The 21437-nt window shown below is 39.9% G+C and overlaps 1 protein-coding gene across 1 annotated transcript in view; it reads right to left on the bottom strand.

Moving 5' to 3' along the window:
* Positions 1 to 21437, bottom strand: part of PSME4 (proteasome activator subunit 4) — a 99544-nt gene that overhangs the window by 9256 nt on the left and 68851 nt on the right. The window contains exons 27-40 of the mRNA XM_075204051.1: positions 20705 to 20836; positions 19730 to 19939; positions 19189 to 19325; positions 18895 to 18948; positions 17059 to 17188; positions 16528 to 16609; positions 15888 to 16041; positions 14096 to 14165; positions 10859 to 10984; positions 8680 to 8832; positions 6920 to 7024; positions 6651 to 6742; positions 5979 to 6110; positions 4349 to 4557 (exon numbers count right to left, since the gene is read on the bottom strand). Of these exons, the coding sequence (XP_075060152.1) occupies positions 4349 to 4557; positions 5979 to 6110; positions 6651 to 6742; positions 6920 to 7024; positions 8680 to 8832; positions 10859 to 10984; positions 14096 to 14165; positions 15888 to 16041; positions 16528 to 16609; positions 17059 to 17188; positions 18895 to 18948; positions 19189 to 19325; positions 19730 to 19939; positions 20705 to 20836 (1786 nt within the window). The remainder of the gene's footprint in view (positions 1 to 4348; positions 4558 to 5978; positions 6111 to 6650; positions 6743 to 6919; positions 7025 to 8679; positions 8833 to 10858; positions 10985 to 14095; positions 14166 to 15887; positions 16042 to 16527; positions 16610 to 17058; positions 17189 to 18894; positions 18949 to 19188; positions 19326 to 19729; positions 19940 to 20704; positions 20837 to 21437) is intronic.

The raw sequence follows: 21437 nt of genomic DNA, 5'->3' as shown, positions 1-21437 counted from the left end.
TTCCTGTTGAGGAAAATCAGCCAAGAGTTACAGTAAAACAATGACTGAAAGTCCCTTTCACACGTTTCATTACGTAGTTATCATAAAACTGTAACATCACTAACCCGAACAGGTATAGTCATGTGTATTGTGAACTGGCAATTTCTGATATATTTAGGTCTTTTATCCACTGTTGTGTTAAATTAAAAAAACAAACAAGTGCAAACCACATGTAAAGATGTATATAAATACTATCCATATAATATGTTGGTTCACATGCAATATACCTAGAGTTTATATTTGTTGGACGCATTCATGTTCAGAAGGAAAGTGGCTACAAGCTTTTCCCATTAATTTCAATAGCCAATCATGTCACTGGAGCTTCCAGTGTGTTCGATATATGCAGATATCCCATTGAAATGAATGGTAAAAGCTCTATAAATTAAACAAATCTGTTACATTATACTAAAAGAAGATAAGAAGTTAAACATTCACCGAAATAAAAACCTCATGCCATTGTGCACCAACTGTTTTAAATATATTATTTTGTAATCCAAAAATGAAATAACTCCTTAATTGCAATCCACAGGAAAATCTATTAATCCATGGGAAATAAAAATAAAATAAAAAATCCTAAGAGATATCCCATCTGTTCTCAGAGCCCTGCTGAAGAACAGAAGAATTGCCCAGAAATGTTAATAGTCACCCAGTCAGTAACAAACGGTTTCTGTGATTTAATTCAATTCAACAGTGTGTACAGTCACGGCCAAACGTTTTGAGAATGACACAAATATTGGTTTTCACACTGTTTGCTGCTTCACTGTTTTTAGATCTTTTTATCAGATGTTGCTATGTTATAGTGAAGTAAAATTACAAGCATTTTATAAGTGTCAAAGGCTTTTATTGACAATTACATTAAGACCTCTGCAATTCGCCCTGGCATACTGTCAATCAACTTCTGGGCCACATATTGACTGATGACCGCCCATTCTTGCCTAATCAATGCTTGGAGTTTATCTGAATTTGTGGGTTTTTGTTTGTCCACCCGCCTCTTGAGGATTGACCACAAGTTGTCAATGGGATTATGGTCTGGGAAGTTTCCTGGCCATGGACCCAAAATGTTGATGTTTTGATCCCAGAGACACTTCGTTATCCCTTTTGCCTTATGGCAAGGTGCTCCATCATGCTGGAAAAAGCATTGTTCATCAAACTGTTCTTGGATGGTTGGGAGAAGTTGCTCTTGGAGGATGTTTTGGTACCATTCTTTATTCATGGCTGTGTTCTTAGGCAAATTTTTCATTGAGCCCACTCTATTGGCCGAGAAGCAACCCCACACATGAATGGTCTCAGGTTGCTTTACTGCAGGACTGATGGTAGCTCTCACCTCTCTTTCTCCAGACAAGCATTTTTTCCAGATGCCCCAACCAATCTGAAAGTGGATTCATCAGAGAAAATGACTTTACCCCAGTCCACAGCAGTCCAATCCCTGTACCTTTTGCAGAATATCAGTCTGTCCCTGATCCCTGATGTTTTTCCTGGAGAGAAGTGGCTTCTTTGCTGGCCTTTTTGATACTAGGCCGTCCTCCAAAAGTCTAAGCCTCACTGTGCGTACAGATGCACTCACCCTACTGCCTGCTGCCATTCCTGAGCAAGCTCTGCACTGGTGGTGTCCGATCACACAGCTGAATCAACTTTAGATGGCGACGCTTGCTGGACGTTCTTGGGCGCCCTGAAGCCTTCATCACAACTATTGAACCTCTCTTCTTGAATTTTTTGATGAGACGATAAATGGCTGATTTAGGTGCAATCTTACTAGCAGCAATATCCTTGCCTGTGAAGCCCTTTTTGTGCAAAGCAATTATGACTGCATGTATTTCCTTGCAGGTAACCATGGCTAACAGAGGAAAAACAATGATTTCAAACATCACCCTCCTTTTAAAGCTTCCAGTCTGTTATTCTAACTCAATCATCATGACAGAGTGATCTCCAGCCTTGTCTTTGTCAACACTCACCTGTGTTAACAAGAGAATCACTGACCTGATGTCAGTTGGTCCTTTTGTGGCAAGGCTGAAATGCAGTGGAAATGCTGTTTATGGGATAACGTTCATTGTCATGGTATTGGTAATTGCAATTCATCTGATCACTTCATTACATTCTGGAGTATATGCAAGTTGCCATCATAAAAACGGAGGCAGTAGACTTTGTGAAAAATAATATTTGTGTCATTCTCAAAACTTTTGGCCATGACAGTACATGTAGCACACAACCTCAATAAAATGAATTGGCCAATTCATTGGAATGTGAAAAATACAACAACACTGGTTAAACCGCTCAAGTTAACTCCTAGTGGATTACGTAGACCATGGATTTCCCGTGGACGTCCGGTGACATTTGGAACGTATTGAAAAACACCAACCATTGTTTGTCCATAACACAAATGCAAGTGGTAATGGGTGAGGAGGCCTTATTTACGTAACCAGAGACTAGGGGGGCGGTTTAATTAGGCGCGAGTAGCCTGTTGATTTTACGGCGTAGAATGTGCAGAGATTAATTCCATTAGAAACCCTGTGGTAATCATTATGACTGAAAATAGCACTTCATTTGCTCATATTTGCTTGTACTGCCACCTCATCAGGTATCTGGACAGTTTTTGTATCCCCATTTGGATTATTGCTTTTTGCGTTATCAGGTCATTTCTTTAGTTATTTTTCCACCAGGACTTTCAAGAGTGCTTCTATTTGGACTGTATCTTTGCACTTTACGGATTTTCTACTTTTATTTTAATTTTTTTTGTATTTTTATTCTCTTAGTTCATTTATTTTAATCCTATTGTTATTGTTATTTTATTCCATGCATGTGTTCATGTACCAATTTCATCATCGTTGGAACTATTCATTCCTCCTATTTCTCTGGACTGTTTGATTATACTAATTAAATTCACTGTTTTTACCAATCTGCACAATTTCATGCTAAACATCTATTTCTATAAATAGTTTCCACTTATATTATAGGTTTGTTCTAGGCAATTTGAGCGCATTAATTTATTATACACCTCATCCTTGTACCTGGAACAGTATCTAATGGTTCCCAGACACAGCGCTAAAAACAGAGGCTGTCAGTAACAGGCTGGTTCCGGCAACAGTGTATTTACACAAGTCCACCGCTTTGCCAGGGCATGTCAGACAAAGTATAAAAGCAGGGGCTTGATAGCACATTATTAACATACACAAGAACAACCAGTTCTCTCCAGACTGTGCAAACATTTTTCCTCTGCCCAGCTGCATCTGGTAATCACAGATTGTACAGAATCCTGAGTTACATGACAAAGTGACATTTGAATAAGGATAATTCCACTAAGTCAATGTCAAGGCAGAGACTGGTGTTAAATGTTAACTCCACCTTTTTAAACAGTAGCCCCGTTTGTCACTTACAGGAACTGCATGATTGGGGTATATAGTGAAATCAGGGTCCCACAGCAAAATACCCTATTGGTAAGCAGATAGCAACCTGAGCAATATATCCGCTCACTCCTGCTCCCATTATTCTCATATCTGATACAGGAGGCAAGTCCAAAATCTTAAGGTTTGACAAAGGATTGACTAAATCCTGGTAAACCCATACTGGTTTCACCTCCAGTTTAAGGAAGTTTTAAAATTGTCCTTGAGACAGGTCCGAATCCCCTTTATCCCCACAGCTTCAGCAAAATAAAAAGAAGGTACTTGCCCTGATTGGCTAGTGATGACAGGGAAGCTGAGAGAGCTATGTAGACCGCTCTGGTTCCCAAGAGTGTGGCGGTCCTCGGTTGTATCCACTGTTGGAGGTCCAGTCTCAAACACTGCATGAGAAAGGCTTCAGAGAAAGCCCACGTGGGGATTGGAGAGCAGTATTGCAGAGCCCCTTTAGTAGCATTAGAAGAATCCAAACTGAGGCTAGGCTCCAGAGCAGAAATCATGGAAATCACTTTGGGCAGGTAATATAAAGATTAAATCTACCAGTCCGTATGTATTGTTGCCAGGGAACAGAAGGGGCTTTTTACACTTGCAATTGACAAGTAGCTGGTGTAACCAAGCAGTACTAGATGGAGGGGACAATGTTACTGATTTACTGACATTAGAGAAACCCCACTTTCCTCTGATTGGGTGGCAGAGAGACCATCCAGTCACCAGTCAACACTGCACAGACTGTCAAACAAAACGGGAATCATCTCTACACGCTACAATTATAACCATGTACTAGAGGGCACACCTCATCTGTCTACATACCTTGACCAGTTGGTAACGTTCAAACTCAAAGTTACAATCTCACCTCAGAATCTTAAGGCACACAAGTATGCCAACAATGGGGGGAAAAACAAGTATCTTTTACTTACTGGTCTTCATTAATTTAATGGCCTGTGTTCTTTCATCTTGCTCCCCGACTCCATTCTCTTCCATGACGTGGTTTTGAATCTCCTCATCTGCCTCCATGAGAGGTTTCAACTCACCAAGGATGCGGGCAGTAAAGTCAGAAATACGAGGAGACTTGGTGGGAGCAGTGTTTGGTAAAGAGACGTCAATCATGAATATGTAAGTCAAAACACTGAAAGGGAAATACTTGCTGTTAGCAGCCTTATGGGTCTTAAAGTGCACCTACTGCCTACACATGGAGGATGGAGACAAGTTTAGACCAAGTCAGAATGACAAAGAATACGGCCTATAAATACTCTACTGTCACCTATTCTAAATGTACAGTGATTCCAGTCATAACAGAGCCGCCTGCACAGTTTCAAATACTAGTTCAGTAAACAAAATGGATATAGGATATATCCTGTTTGAATAAAATAGGTGCATTTCAACTGCATTACTAGAGCACCAAGAACACAATCTGTAATACGTTGTGTTTATTATTTGATTTGATAAACAATACTAAGATTTAATTACCGGTACATGAGGTTTGTTATAATGCTCCTCTTTAATATATTACAAAGTGCGAGAGAGAGAGAGCAGCAAATATTAAAGAGTTCATTTAAACCCCTTTAATATGATTTCCACCCTCATGTAGCAAATGGTTTGTGCCCAAGTAGCGGCCAGATGCCATATTGGGCTGTGAGCGCACATCCAGATCAATAGCGATGACCAAGGAAGCTCTATTTTCATCAACCATTTGCTGCATGGGGCAGACCATTCATAATGAAAGGATAGTGTCCAAAACAGGATTCACATTAATATAAACTGATGTAAGGCTTTAAAAAAACATGGTAAAGTTAGACAGAATTTATTGAAAATTGTAAGACAATTTAATGGAGAGCGATGTGACCATAACAGGACTCTCAGACATTACGTAACAATTTTCTCCAAGACTAATACGTCTGTGAAATGGGTCCTTGTTATTCAGTCACTTACAAGTGTTTTCCAACCATGTTTGTCTGACAGACTAGTTTCACCTCACAGGCCAATCAGAAGCTGCAGTTTCCTATTGCCCTGTGTGGTCACACACCCATAGGCTGCCCTCCATTGCTTTTGCTGTTTGCATTATAGCAAAGCCAAGGCATAGTGGTGGAGGAGTGAGGTGAACAAACAAGTTCAAGAAGTGCCTAGACTCCTAGTCCCACCTACTATACCCTGATGTCCCGCAGTGTACCCCAATGGAGTAAGAGAAATCGATTTTACGGCGAGTTAAAATTATCTTTTTAGTATGCACTTCCCGGGGCTCCATGAAGAGGGGATAACTGAGGGGTTAACATTTGCCCTTAAATAAAGGTAAGTGCTGGGGGATTTTCTGACACTTTTTAAATAAATATTGATTATGACATATTAGTTCCGTGGATTCATTTTGCAAACTAAGTTCCCTGATTTTCTTAGCTCTATCATGGAGCAAATACTGCATTTGATACGTTTCAACACTTAGAAACTTATGGAAACCAATCAGTGTGAACTAGTTTATATCATAAAGAAAAAAATTATGAAATGCATCCATAAGAAAACACATAGATACCAATGCAAGCCATGAGGGTGCTTTACCTTCCAATCCGCTCTCTGACGTTCTTGTAGACCTGAGTTAGTTTAGGTTCCAAATATTTAAGCAACCTATGGAGTAACTCTGGAACTCGCCACTCCTGCTGTGCAAGACCTCCCTGAAGAACATACAAGCGGCTGAGGACAGAGAACACATACTGAAGTTTAGAAAGTATATGCCTTAAAATCCAAAATATTTATAGTGGTCATATGGTCCAGAAAAGATTGTTATGTAAATATGTAACACATGTAAACTGCCAGCCCACCCAGTTATCACATGTGGATGCAGCCCCTACCACTTACCATAACCTAAATAGAGGTGCAGGCGTGGATTGGCAATTGATACCACCACTGGTTCCCCGAGGGTTGTGTGTGTGATACAAGGAGTACATGGTCAATTGACTTTATTACACACCATTGTAAACCATGAACGGAATTATATCTGAACTGTAGTTTATTATAGGTTATATTGATTGTGTGGGGAAAATATGTTTAGCACAATAAATATTTTAAAACTTTAAACTTAGGAACACAGGCCTATTACATTTTCCTCACTGCTAACCTCCCCCAGTCTAATGAATATTGGTTCAGCCCAAACATGTCAATTAGGCAACAGGGTCTCATTAAGCCTGGGAAGTGTTACACAGACACTGCTTTACAGAATGTGAGTGCACCTACCAAGCATCCACAAAAGAGCCTCCTTCCCCGTTAACTGGCGATTCCAGCAGCAGCTCAAATAACCAGTGAAGTTTCCGAGGATCTCTGCTCTCCTAATGGATATAAAGAAATGGGGAGATGTTACAACAGATATACCTCAAATGAGAACGCGCACTGACAGTTACAGAGTGCACGTGTAATGGGAAAGAATAGACTGTATGGAAGGAGCAGGAACTATAACGTGTACAGACGGGGCAGATCACAGGACAGCCATTCAGAACAGAACTTACACAGGAAGTTGCAATACATGTGCCCCAGTCACTGTAGGTCTCTACGGTGATGTTGGACAACGCAGTTCTCAATAACGGGCACAGAAATCTCCACAGATTTTCTACCTGTTCAGCACAAATCCAAAAATGAAGCAAAAAACTTTTTTTTATTCAAAAGTATAGGTCATCGATTAATAGCTTGTGGTTTACATTTCTTTACATTACTTGGTTACATATTTTTGAGCCGAGAATGTTAATCTGTGCATATTAGCATTTATTAGTTTGTACTTACACACACTGGAGGTAGCCATTTATTCACTAGAATGTACCCTATCAATTCACAAGAAAGTAGTGATGTTACTAGTGAACAGGTAGGATGTGGTACACAATATGGCTGCTTCACACAAGAGAATTCTGCAGACCGGCCATCAGTGGCATTATTATTATCTACTATATAAATGCCTAGTGGCGTGTGTGGAAAAAAAACAACCAAACTGCAGCGCCACCTGCTGGGCAGAGTTATACACTGACCTATATATTTCTTGAAGGAGAAGTGACAGTTGGGAGTGGTTGGTGGTTGCCGGGGGTGACAGTGGGGAGTTTTTAACACCTTAAGTAGCTTGATGAAGGATGTGGCGATGAAGATGAAGGATGAGGTGATGGAGAAAAATGATGAGGTGGTGACATGTGGACAAAACCACGTTAAAAAAGGGCGCTTGCGTCGGGAAGTAACGCTCTTCCCCTGAGGAGGCCTGGCCTAGCCCCAAATGCATGACAAGAACCTTTTTAACACCTTAAGTAGCTTGATTTGACTAGAATGCATGAGTATCATGCACGGGTTAACTTGTTTATTTATAAAGTGCCACAGATTCCATACATAAGTTGCAGAGGAGTGTGAATAATGTTATGGTGACTCACACAGCGTGCAGCAATAGACATGACAGGACAGGACGTACGAGGGAGTCAGACAGTAGACAGACTTGGAACAATGGGCAGCACGGTGGCTAAGTGATTAGCACTTCTGCCTCACAGCACTGGGGTCGTGATTTCAATTCCCGACCATGGCCTGATCTGTGTGGAGTTTGTACGTTCTCCCCATGTTTGCGTGGGTTTCCTCCGGGTGCTCTGGTTTCCTCCCACACTCCAAAAACATACTGGTAGGTTGATTGGCTGCTTTCAAAATTGACCCTAGTTGCTCGCTCTCTGTCTGTCTGTGTGTGTATGTTAGGGAATTTAGACTGTAAGCTCCTATGGGGCAGGGACTGATGTGAATGAGTTCTCTGTACAGCGCTGTGGAATCAGTGGCGCTATATAAATAAATGGTGATGATGATGATAGGTACAGAGTATTATAGCATTATATTACTATTCACTGTGTTTAGAAAAAAATAGAACTGAACCTTTTTTTTTTTTTTTTTTTATTATTTACTATGAGACTTTATTTTTATACAATTACACACCGTATTAGTATGTTGCTTACTACAAAAATTGTCTGAAGGTGGTACTGCTGTCCGAAAGGACTTGTTTAGTCAGTGACTAAAACCATATACACAAAAAAGGAAACCGAAAACACTAAAAGTCAAAATTAAAACTATTATGTAGGTTTTTCTAGTGAGCTAAATTGCACTTTTAAATTATATCTGATAATACTATGCATTTAAAATGTATTTTAATGAAATAATTAAACTGAATAAATTAAACATATCCTTTACAAAGAAACACTTGTAATAGGTCAGGCTGATGAGACATGTCTTGCTTTGTAAATTTATTAGAAAACTTTACCTTTTCAAATGTCCAGTGTTTGGATCCTCTGATTAATCCAGCAACAATTTCAGCCACACATCTTTGTGTGCTTTCATGAGAGTCCTCCACCAAACGCTCCAAGTGGGGAGTTAAGATTGACAAAAAGGCATCATCAAAGTTTCTAAAGAGACCCTTAAAATATGGAGAAATGTTTAATTAAAAACGTTTTTATTAAAGAAACACAAAATCGCCAACAATAAGCTGACAAAGTTGCATTAGGTACAACAAGGTGACGTTTTCACAAATACCTGTAAAACACTTATAGGTCAGACTGATTTATTTTCTATTCTTCTAAACTACCATAAAAGTTCCGGGTTCAATGACGATAGTTACTGACGCAGCCCGACGTACGTTTCGCCAGGGGCTTTCTCAAGGGGTGATCCGATTAGAGGTGACACAGACATTTTACTTGCTGAATCTATGTTAACATTTTTTCTATAACAAGTTAGTTTTCGAGTATCTTTTCATACATCTACACCAAGAAGCTTGCACAGCTATTATTTTCATTGAGCAACCAAAGGGGGTGGGGGGGGGGAGGGGGGAGAGAGAATGAAAGAGAAAAATCCATCTGCTTTCGCGTTGTAAAAGCTTCTTATTAATGTCTCCTCCTCTGATTCCTAATTTTACCTTCTCAATCCCAAAGCACCTCAAATTTTTCAGGTTGCTCATGTTTTGAGTGAAAATGTTTGGCACCAGGTGTTAGTTGACACAAGCAATCTATCTCATTGAGCATTTCTAATAGATCTTATATGTTCGATGATTCGCTGTTTTAAGATCCTCTTGGTCTTGCACACATAGGTTTTGTTAGACATTTTAGGGCATATACAACCCCTTTGGTATTATAGTAAATAGAGCCTTTGAGATGTTTGCAGGTGGCCTTCTAAACCAGAGCTCCATACATTTCTTCACAAGGTTCTCCACATCTAACAGCCTTAGGTTCCTCAGGTAGTCCGTGGAACCAGAGCTCTGTCCTTTCTGCGCTACTGAAGCCACTGTTCTAACCTCTAGAAGCTGTGGATCTTCTTCCTAACTTGGAAGGTAGCCTTCACTCGCTGTTCATTCAGCAGGAAGGGTGTCTGGTTGTTGCATTATCTTCTTTTTCAGTACCACCAAGCTTTCCGCGCCCTAGCCCTTCCTCAAGAACATGAGTAGTCCTTATTTCCTTTCAACCAGCATTTAGTTATCTCAGCTCTGGAACAAGATCTAGCATCCAGAATGACAAGTCCCCACCCACTGGCAGTGGTTAGAGTTTGGGGATAGAGGTAGACAGATTTTCATAATTAAATCAGAACAGATAGCTTCCTTGTTTGCATCATGAGTAAAAAACAGTGGTCTGCAATAAAATAAGCAGTGACGAGTTGTCATTCAGTAAAATACAACAGACATATATCTCGGAGAGAATGAGAATTCTAGATTACAATACAGCCAGTCTACCAGATCGGTGAGTGTCTTCCGGTTAACGTGGCATGGAACAGTTGCGTCAGGCAAAAACCTGATCCACGTTTCATACATAACCAGATTTCACTGTCCTTACTCCAAAAACACCAGTTTTGAACAGACACATCCTGTGCACAGCTGTGTTTGCACAGTTGCCCCTAAGGGAGGGTATGTTCAATGTCCCCATGATTAGCAAAGTCTCCCAAGTGTGATGAATAAGAAAAGAGGATTTTTGTATGTACTGTAAAGTCATTTAATATTGATGGCTGTTCTTTGTTTATGAACTGAGGAGATACGGCTGTAGGGGACGTAAGAGGAGGTGCTAGGATAGTGCAGAATACCCCAGCACAGTGCCCTCTATACTCCAGGGTTAGCAGTGATTCCCAAACAGATTCAGAAAATGGATTGTACTATGAAAAAATTCTCTTTTTATACATAGTCTGCTAGAGGTGATCCCTTGACTCTTCGATCTTCTGCTTTTTTTTATAATACTGCCCAGTAGACATGCATATTCACATCTTGCCGACTAGGTGGCATAGATATGATGATTAAACATATTCCATAAATAAATACTTGTACCTTGAGAGCTCTATCCATGAATTAAATGGTTTCGAGGTTTAAGAGATTAGATTATGATGAGTATTATCATGGAGACCATTTATTTTACTTCTGACTTTGCTAGTCAGAAGTGGAGATAAAGATAAAAGAAAAAACAACTGACCTTAAAAAGACAAAACCTTCGAGGATTAAATTTGTCTTTCCCTTTTCGATCTTCTAAAGACAGAAACTTAATCAACTGATCAATAAATTTTCCATCCATGAACTGATCATATATGATTTGTTCGGCCTGCGAGAAAACATAAAAAAGGTAAACCAATAAGAGCAGAGCAAATAGGTAACAAACACACATCACAATGAAAGCTCAAAGGAAACAATGTTGCATCACTATTGAGGATTTATTTTACTTACTGTACAATATATATTCAGCAAAAGAACAAAAATGACTATAATCCTATAAGACTTTCAGCTTTCACAGAAAACATCCAGTGCTCCTCATTGGATTCAGAGAAAAGGATTTAACATAAGTAAATAAATCCAATTTTCTCAAATATCCTAATGGGGGAGACTGGAACATGGGGGATGACCCAAAGGAGCCCGTAGGGAGGTACCTCTTGTTCTGTAATCTGGGCCCAGAAGTCGTGGAGCAGAGCATCCCATCTTTACATGTAAAAGTAGTTAACTAAGAGTTTTTTTGAAGGTGTTTCCTTGTGGAAGACGAGAAATGAGGATCTACAAGATGGAATCACCAGCTTTAAAAAAAAACAACAAAAACCTCTGGGCTGTGGAGATAGGCTACTTTCTTGTTGGTTACCAGGTAAGGAAATTTATCTCCAACTGAACTGGTTCAAAAGGAGAATGCTGCAAAGTTGTCAGCACCAGACTTAGATTCCACAGAGCCTGGAACGGGGGAGGGGGGGGGGGTGTATGGAGGCTGCACATGCATCACTCCCTGCAAAAAGGATGAGAGAGTCAGTTTTCTTTGAAAGAAAACAGTTGACATCTAAACCTTCAGCAAGCTGAGTTTTATCAATCCCTCCAGCAGCACCTGGTTCAACCAGAGACGAGAGGTACGAAACCCTTCAGGGAAAGGGGAAACTTCCCTTTACAAGGCAGCGCCGCTTTAAATTTAAGCTGTCATGTCGCCGATTTCCGGCGACTTGTACAACCCGGACTATGATACATTTACCTCCAGATGTAAATCTTCCAACCCTGAGGTAGTTTCTGGCCTCCAACTGACTTTCTAGTCTTAATCGTGTTCGGGATTACACGGTCAGAGAAGCTCATGGCTTCAAAAGCCACGCTGTTAAAGCCAGCCAAAGTAACCAATGCTTAAGAAAGAGGACCTGACTTAATAGGCCTAGTCTTAGAAGCAAGTCTCCTACTAAGCCTTCTGCTATGCTTAGGATGTCGATGTACAAAGACGTCCTGTGACAGTACAGTTCCACAAAAATTTCTTGAAAACAGCTCTCTCTACCTTTTTAGTACCGGCAGAAAAATAGCTATTAGTGGAATTTCCAAGGAACTGACATGGCAGTTTACTAAAAACGCCTGCGGATCTGTAGTTCTGGAGCAAAAATCTCCACCTTGTGGTTAAACGAAGTAGCCATCATGTCAATGTCTGCTTGCCATCTAACCACCTGTTGCTGGAATACTTCCAGATGAAAAGACTATTCCCTGGGATGAAGGGCCTACATGCTGAGGAAGTCTGCTTCCCAGGTATCTAGCTCTGGGGATGAAGACTGCAGAACTGGCCAGAACGTTCTGTTCAGCCCAATGGGCAATTCAGGCAGCCTCTCGCATCGTCAAGGAACCTTTGGTGCCCCTCTTGTGATTTAAATAAACCACAACTATAGCATTATCTGATTGATCCTCACAAGAATGAATGTCCTTTGGCTAGAGCGTTGAAGACCGTTCTAAGTTCCAGGAGCTTGGACTCTTCCCGAATTAGTCCAAATGCACTGGAACCTATGTTGAATCACAACTGGGACCAAACTTGCAGACTGGCATCTGTGATCACCAATGACGACAAACGGGTGACCCCAGAGGAGCGAGACCTGCACGCCCAGAGAAAGTCTGAAGGACGGCCTGGTTAGGAGATGGTTCGACTTGTTGCATTTCAAAATCAACTCTGTTTGGAATGCCATTAAATGGAATTGTGCACCGCCGCGGACACTTCTTAGACAGCGCCGCAGCTGCTGTATACTACAGTGCCAATATCTAGGACACTTTTTAGCGGTGGGGAGGGGGGTGCGCCACTGAGGTTTATCGAAAATGGAAAAATGAGTGGAATAAAAAAAAAAAAAAAATATTTTAAAAAAAGGAGGACAGAAGCAGTTGCACAAGACAGGCCTGAGAATTGAGAAAAGCCCACTGACAAAAAGCACTCTAATACCTTAAAACTAAAATCCCTGCAACGAAAAGGGCAGTAAGCTGCTGTTTCAGACCACTTCCAAAAGTGTCGCTCTCTCTCGTCTGGTGGACTTGCCTAACAGGGAAGCCATAGCTTCACTTGCGAAGCAGCGATGGAAGGAGTGAGGGATTTGCGTATCTTTTTTGCCGTTCCTCCTGTGCGCAGTCTGACACCTGTCCTGGCCCGATGGTGTTTGAGATCCCAGGCACTAGCCGTGGTTGCTGGGTCTTCCCTGTTGGCAATCCTATGGCGGAATCTGCCCTGCGGCAGCAAGAGTAGTTCAACCGCGGCACCTACACAGACATCCCCGGCAGAGTGACTGAGTTCAGGAGGCAACCAATGGCGATTAGAGAGGGAGGGCTACATGTTTTCCAGTAAATTTGATAGTGCTCAGGCTCCAGTCACTGCACTCTATAGCCCAATATACCAGTGTCCCCCATTAGGATGAATGAGAAATTAAATTAAAATGTGGGAACAATGATAGCAGCTCCCACACTGCTCCCTGGGCCCATAAAAGTGAAGTTATCAGCCCTAAAGACACTGATGAAGCAGCACCCACAGTGATCATGTTATCACTACACTCCTATGACATTTGCTTGGCTTTACCACTAAAGAAGTTGCATAAGCTAGGTGTTTATTTTAAGCATATCTATATATACATTAAGGATATAATATATACATGTACATAAATAGGAGGCACTCACTTGTATTGTGAAATGTTTGGGATGTTTATTAATAAATTTAGAGGGAAAAAAAGGGATCTTCTTAAAAAGGCCATTTAGAGCCTGAAACGTTGATACTTTTTGATTCATAAACACCTGAACCATTTGACAAGACCTGTGGGTACCTCCTCTGTTTACCATGCAGTATCTCTTCAATTTTTTGAGTTTCTGCAGATAGGCCCTAAGCGGGACAACAAAACATCAGTGTCTTACCTTCTTTTTATTTATATTATATCAGTATATTAGTATACACGGACATACTTACTTCAGACATTGCCTCTCTAGGTCTTCCAAGTCGTGGTTGTTGATCAACAGGTGCATACACCAGCATTTTCCTGATTGGATAACAAAGCCAAGAATAAATAGTTAAGACACTGACAAGTTGTAGCCTGATGCATAGCGATGACTTGGATTATTACATTTAAGAATAACACATACAGCTCAGTTTCTAACTAACCACAAGTTGAAAGAATCTGACCCCCATCATTTTGTGCTGGTGATTGTAATATTTAGTATACATATACACAGACATCTAGATCTAACAACACACATACGTGTCTGTGCGCAACTGAATTTGGCACAGAGTTCACAGATAATTCATTAAAAGCTGATCACTTGCCCAGGCTCAGACACTCTAGTAGGCAACGACACAAATACCTTGCAACACAGTTACATATAGTATTAAAAATAGTTCTTCCTTCATCCTTGTACTTTGCTCAAATTCAAATTAGAGGCCTCATACAAGCCCAATGCAGATCAACCAAATTACATAAGCCCACATCATTTGAGAGGAGTTGTATAGACCGAATTGGAGCCCCAGGATTGATATCTCTGGTTTACCATGCTTTTCTGAATCCAGAAACCGATCTCAATTAACCATTTGAGACCGCAAGGGAACTTGACACCCGAAAAACTCTGGATCAGGAGGGATGGTCCCAGCTCAGACTTAGGATCTTCATTAACTCATCGATTAGAGAGAACACCTATAAAGTATACACAAGGTGGTATATGGTGCCCACTGGAAGTCTCTCCATCCTCCAGGCCTCCAAAGCATAGTTTCTCGGGTCTGGTACATGGCCTCAATGGAGTATATTACCAGTCTCCTCCATGACGAAAAGTCACACTTCCACAAAGTGTGGACTCCTTGCCTGCTACCCAGTAAGGCGTTCCATTTGTTTATATCTTGTGAGTTTTTACATTTTCTTTTTTTTTTCTCCCTGGTATTTACGTACTCAAAAGGCCCCGCGTAGTCAGATACAAGACACCCTAAGGTGCTTTTCTGGGCTCTGTGTGCGTTCCCGGGAGGTTGATGTGCGGGGCTCATCCCCTCCTCCTGGGGCCACACTGAACCCCTCCTTCTACTCTTTTCCAGCTCAACTTATCTTTTTCCTTACTTTTCCCTCTTCTTTCCCTGCCCTTTCCACTCTTTCATATTTCCTTATTTCCTTCATAGGAAACATAGAAAACCCCCAACAAGTTGGATCCTTAATGTGAGGAATTGAATCGATTTAGATAAACCCTCCTTATCTCTGCACACCCACTGACGTGGACCCTATCTTTGAAAATACTAAAAGAAATCTGTACTGTTTACTGTACTAATTTCTGGTTGTTGATTTGTTTCACATATATTGATTCAATGTTCCTTCTATATACAATCTGGAATTTATGTTGTTGTTGAACTGGTTTTTTTTTAAACTCTTTACTTTCTTCCACTCACCAATAATTCTCACACAACACAAAGTACTTGGATTTTAAAGCAAAATGTATTCTAAACATTTTTACTCAATGCAAATTTGGGTGCATTTATCAAAAGTTGTGCATAGGGGAAAAGGTGCTGTACTGCATGTTAACTAGATCAATTCTTTAATTCACTAAACTGTACTAGAAAATGACAGGTAGAATATATGAGTTACAGCACATTTCTCTGTACACCAGTTTCATAAACGTTCACCGATACGTCCTGCTACACAAAAGGGCGAACTTCTATAATTAGCACAACCACGCAGAAAGTCCAAAAGCACCTGTACAACGTTTGTCCTACAATTGAAAGTACTCACTTAGGCCAGGTGGCATACCCCCAATGGGTTTTCTCCACGAAGCAGGAGGTCTCCCAGACTTCCTTGGTCTTTGGTAGGCTGGTACTGCTATAACTTATCCATTGGTTGTCAGGTCGGTCTCCGGTCACAATAATGTCTGATTTGGCGCATCCACCTTTTATACATTAACACAATCATTCAATGAAAAATATATTATACAAACGTAAACAAAATCAACAATAGCATAGGTTCACACAGATGCCATTTGCTAATGGAAATGATTTTATTTTTCGCATATGATATTAAAGTGAATTTTATCATGATAAACCTGGAAATGTATACTGTGCATGTATAAGGGATCAATCATGAAAAACTGAGGACTAAAAACAATAAATACAGATTGTACATGTTAAACATGGTTATTTGCTATGGTAAATCAAAGTCTGTGCACATAAATGTTGTAAAATAAATATAAAATGATGAACTGAAGGGTGGGTCATGGAAGAAAACAACTAAGGGTCACTAAGCTGTGAAACATCAATAACCTAAGCAAGGCATTAAGATAGTGAGCTAATCAGTGACAACCAAGTGTTCACTGTATTGAACAGTACAAAAGTAGAATTGTATCTATGCCACGAAGACCAGGAACATTTATACTTACTGATTTTATAAGGGCAAATGGGTACTTTGACATGTGGTCTCTTTAGCTGCTTTAGAATTCCAGCAACGGTAGAGACGGCCATCTTAAAAAGGAACAAAACAAAAACATCCAAAATGTCAATAAACTGCACTCATTATAGTCTGCAAGAACCAATATACTTTAGTACTTCCCAAACTTCAGTTTAAAAATACAACTGCCTGTCTGCTCCTTGTCTGGCACTGGTGGGTAAGAGTCTGGTAACCTGGGACTGATGGGGGGGGGGGGGGGGGGAAGTTTCTTCTAAAAATTCCCAATGCATGTAATAGGTGCTTACATTTGGAAAGTGGACATTCCCTTTAATACATCTTGTATTATGTCTAAAACAGGGCAACTCTCTTAAAAGCAACAAAGGACCATCTGTATACAAGAGGATACAAAAGGCCATACTTCCGTAAAGTAACAAATACAGTAATCTGATAACAATAAACCCAAACCAAACATACACACAGATAATAAGCTGTAGCAGGAATCAGAAATGAATAATAACTTCACCTTGCGCACAATCAGAGCATCGTGATTCAGACACTGCACCAGGTATCTGATTGCATTTGGAGGTAGAACAAAGTCGTCTCTCAGGAGCAATGACAAAAAACCAATGCCGATGTGTTCAAACTTCCATGGGCTGTAAGAAGAAGGGAGTACAAACTGATAAGTATGTATGCAAAACTTTAATGAACTTGGAAGAACTGAGCAAAAGTTGTTTTTTTTCATACCCTCACAGAGCGGGTTAGTGTGCTTGATAGAGAGCCACACACAAAGGCCAATCATGGTCATTAATTTCAAGCAGATTATAGGATGGCCTGTGGCTTAACGGGAATCTGACTCTCTCATACGCATACTACCGTCCCTCGCCTATCCCCATATATACCAGCTAAACACGAATTGCCTTTCTGATACCTCCTTCAAGAAGTCCTCTAACCACGAACGTAATCGCTCCCAAACAGAAGTTATTAATGGCTTTTAACCAGCAGTGCTCAAAGGTAGAAATTTGAACTAAAGCCATAGCAGCCAATCAGCAATTCGATTTATTCTGTGTACCGCAAGTTAGACTATGGGGCATATTTTCAATTGTCCGGATTCCCCGCTGCGTTAAAACTATTACCGTTATTACGGTAATAGTTAGCTGGATTTCAGCTCACAGCTCAGGGAGCTGCGAGATGAAATCCAGCGAGAAAACTACCGTAATAAAGTTTTTTCGCACACTATTAACGGTAATAGTGCGTGAAGCGCAAGATTTTCGGCGTTTCCGCCGACAATTAAGTATGCCCCTATGAAAGCTATTGCCCGATTGGTTGCTATAGTCGTAGTGTACATTTGCACCTTTAAGCAATGTGCGTAAATAACTTTGTCTCTGTTACTCAAATGAGAAGTCTTAGCATTTTCTTTTACTTTTTCACATACAAGCAAAATTATTTTATGGACATCTTAAAACATTGTCAGTATGGGTTACGTTCCACCCAAGAAGCTATTAAAACTTAATTTACTACTAAGCATATCTATTGCAAGTCTCCTTAATAGCCTCCCACTCAATCTCCTCTTCTCTAATCAAACTGCCAGACTCAACTAATCAATGTCCACCAGCAATGTCTGTTTCTACTCTGTAAATTGATGAAAATGTCTACTGTAAAAATCAAGCCTTTAACACACTGCTGCACATCTCAAACTCATTATTTGTAAACCTCTTTAAACCACCATACTGCAGTCTGTGCACGTCCTGATTCATTACAGACTATCACCAGAACCTCCCCCATATGCCTTACTCGGCAGTGTCCTAACACCCCATTATATATGTATATTTCTGCAAGTACCTCATCTAGTTTGCTGTTCATTGTCTTGTGTATTAAATGTGATAACTTTGGGAAAGTCACAATAATGCATAAGGTAGGAAATGAACTGTGCCGTAGTTAAAATGCAATTCCACTAAAACCATTTTGTAAATAGAATCTGGAATTTCCTAGTAGTATTATTTAGGCAAGTTTGTATGAACTGTTTTTTTGTTTAACGTCACAATCTTACAAAATGAAGGAGGTCGTTTCACATCACTGCTCTGTGCTGTCAACGTTTAGAATCTCAGACTGGCTACAAGTTGACCTAGCCCCTCCAACGTCAGACTTGCCTATACATGGGACATATAGGAGGTGGTTCAGCCGAAATACTTAGTGCTGCGTAAGATTTGAATGCTCCGACTAGCTACAGGTAGGTCTAGTTCCACCAACTTCATCTCCTGTGTCCAGTTTTGAAAAACGACAGCAGGTGCTTGACCCCAATGAAACATGTATAATAAGACAATGCAACTAAGAAAGAAAACATGTATTTAGCGGTACTTACAGGTTTCTTTGTGTGACACAATCAAGCAATGTGTTGATTAAACGTTCATAATTGCTGTGAAGGTAAAAACAAGTTGGTTCTTTCAGGGTTATGCAATTCATAGCAAAATATGTCCATGTCCAAATTTATAATATTATATAGATTTATAATATTCTACATAAATATATAACACCATAGTTGTAGTATAAATGTCTATATATACACACACTTCCAAATCAGTAAACCTATATCATCTACGGATAGCAAAATCATGTAGAAGGAAGCAGAAATAATTGAATAGCAGTTTAAACGTACCGTACAGACTCTGCATTCTTTTCTTCCTGCCTCTTCAGTGCTAGACTTAGTTCATCAGCTTGAGCCAGCTGAGCATTTAGAATGGGGCTGCGTGACTGCTGAAGCATAACAGCGATCTGTATGCAATTCTCTGGAACCTTTAAGAAAAACATACTCCCATTAATGTGTATTTATTTTAGATAACATATTAAAATGATAAACAGCTATTTATGGTGAGGCTACTTCCCCATCTCAAATACAAAGGCCCACTATCTGGATATCCTACAGCAGAAGGCATTCGTGCCTCATTAACTACTAAGCATGTTTACAGATTTAGTCTGAATGAGTGTTTCTAATAACCTTTGTGGGGGAAAGAACATTGTTCTGCAAGACAAAGTTCCAGTGAATGAGTTTTGAAGGAAATTGCAATAAGCACTTACAAACCCACGACTCTTCCAAATGAACATATATTTTAAAAAAAACAAAACTAAATGTATATCAGAACAAATGCTTCAAATGAATGTATTTGTTTACATGTAACGTAAGAAGTTTATTGGCTTACAGAAAAATCCAACCCAATTGTTTCGTATTGCCGATGGATCTTCTCAGCCAGATCGTCAAAAAGGCGAACAATGGATGGCTTTTCAAGAGACATTGCTTTGCTGAGACCCGAAAAGACTATTGCTGGCCAAGTCTGTACAATGCATTCCCAGTCGTGAAGGTTTGCTAGGCAGACTGCACCATGGTTTCCAAGCAGACAATACAAGGCACCCTGAAAATAAAAAAAATAAAAACAAAAAACCTTTGTTGTAAATACGGAACCACCATTAAGTTAAATGTAAGAACAAAAAAATATCCGATGCTTTACAAGAACCGTTTGCCTGTGATAAACAGCAAGAAGTGTTCTAGCTTTTATTTAGGTTGCCCCATTCATAAAACGTTAATACAATATAGATCTCGGTTTATTTTGGGCATTACTGTCATCACAGTGATGTACTGGGATAGAGACTTCAATCTGTGTAAACCCATAAGAGAGGAAGACATTAAATAGCAAGGTCAGGTGTACTAAACAGTCAGGTAAAAAGGCAGCTTAGCTGGGTGGGCATGGGACGTGACCATGTTATTATAGTAGGCCTAGTCTGAGATGCATTCTGATCGCCACTGCGGATGGAGCACTAATAGTGAACTAATAGTGAGCTAGGGAACACTATGGGGCAAATGGATATATGTACACATGTGTGATAAAGAAAAGGCATGACCGATGAATAAAGCACTCTCAATCTCTCTCTTTCCATCTTCATAATGCTTTTCTTCAAGAGAACAAATGATCTGCTTATTAATCATCAAAGAATCCAAATTCAAGACCAGCTTAACTATAGTGAGCAGAACAAACCTCTGAAAATAGCTCAAACACTCTGATATACACATACACTAAAAGGAACGTCCTACTTCTAATTCTATTACAAATGTTTGAAAATTAACAAGGGTTAAGTCTTTATTACAACCATCCAAATGAATATGAACCATAAATACTTACTTTGAACTGCTGCTGAGTGACGTCATGTCTGTCTGGCCTTATGTATTCAAGTACGAGAGGAATGATATCCCGGCAGCAGAAATTATAGGTTCCCAGAGCAGTGAAAAACGCTTGTTGGGCTTTGTTCCTGACCTGCACAATATACCTATATTAAAATACACTGTACACAAACCACTTCCTTTATCATTGAATATTACAAAAGCCCAGTAATTGGCATCATCATTAGCATATTAACACACAAACATATTTAACATATACATCTATACACACACTGATACAAATTTTGACACAACCAGTGTTTCCCATTTCTATGCAGACCAGCTGCAAAGTAGCTACATTCAGATGGTAATCGTCACTTTCAAATGACTGCAACTAATCACTTGAGAGACTAGCTTTCTTTTTTTTACTATTTGCTTTTTTTTATTATTATTATATTATTATTATTAATAAATAATAATAATAATAATAATAATAATAATATTTCTAGTTGGGGTCAACCTGATTTTCTATGAGAGATAAAATCAGATCAGATTTGATTGTACAGAACTATAATTCAGACGCTTTAGTCGAATATAGTAAAGAGGATTTTTATACTTGCGATAAATCCCTCTCTCCTATTCCATGTGGGGGACACTGCTACCATGGGGTTGTATGAGAGGAGCTTGGCGTTGGCACTTAACTAGTTTAATAATTGTTTAAAGCAGGGTTTCCCAAACCCAGTCCTCAAGGCTCC

The sequence above is a fragment of the Mixophyes fleayi genome, chromosome 3, assembly GCF_038048845.1.
Source record: "Mixophyes fleayi isolate aMixFle1 chromosome 3, aMixFle1.hap1, whole genome shotgun sequence".
NCBI lineage: Eukaryota > Metazoa > Chordata > Amphibia > Anura > Limnodynastidae > Mixophyes > Mixophyes fleayi.
This window is presented reverse-complemented; position numbering and strand designations above follow the sequence as displayed.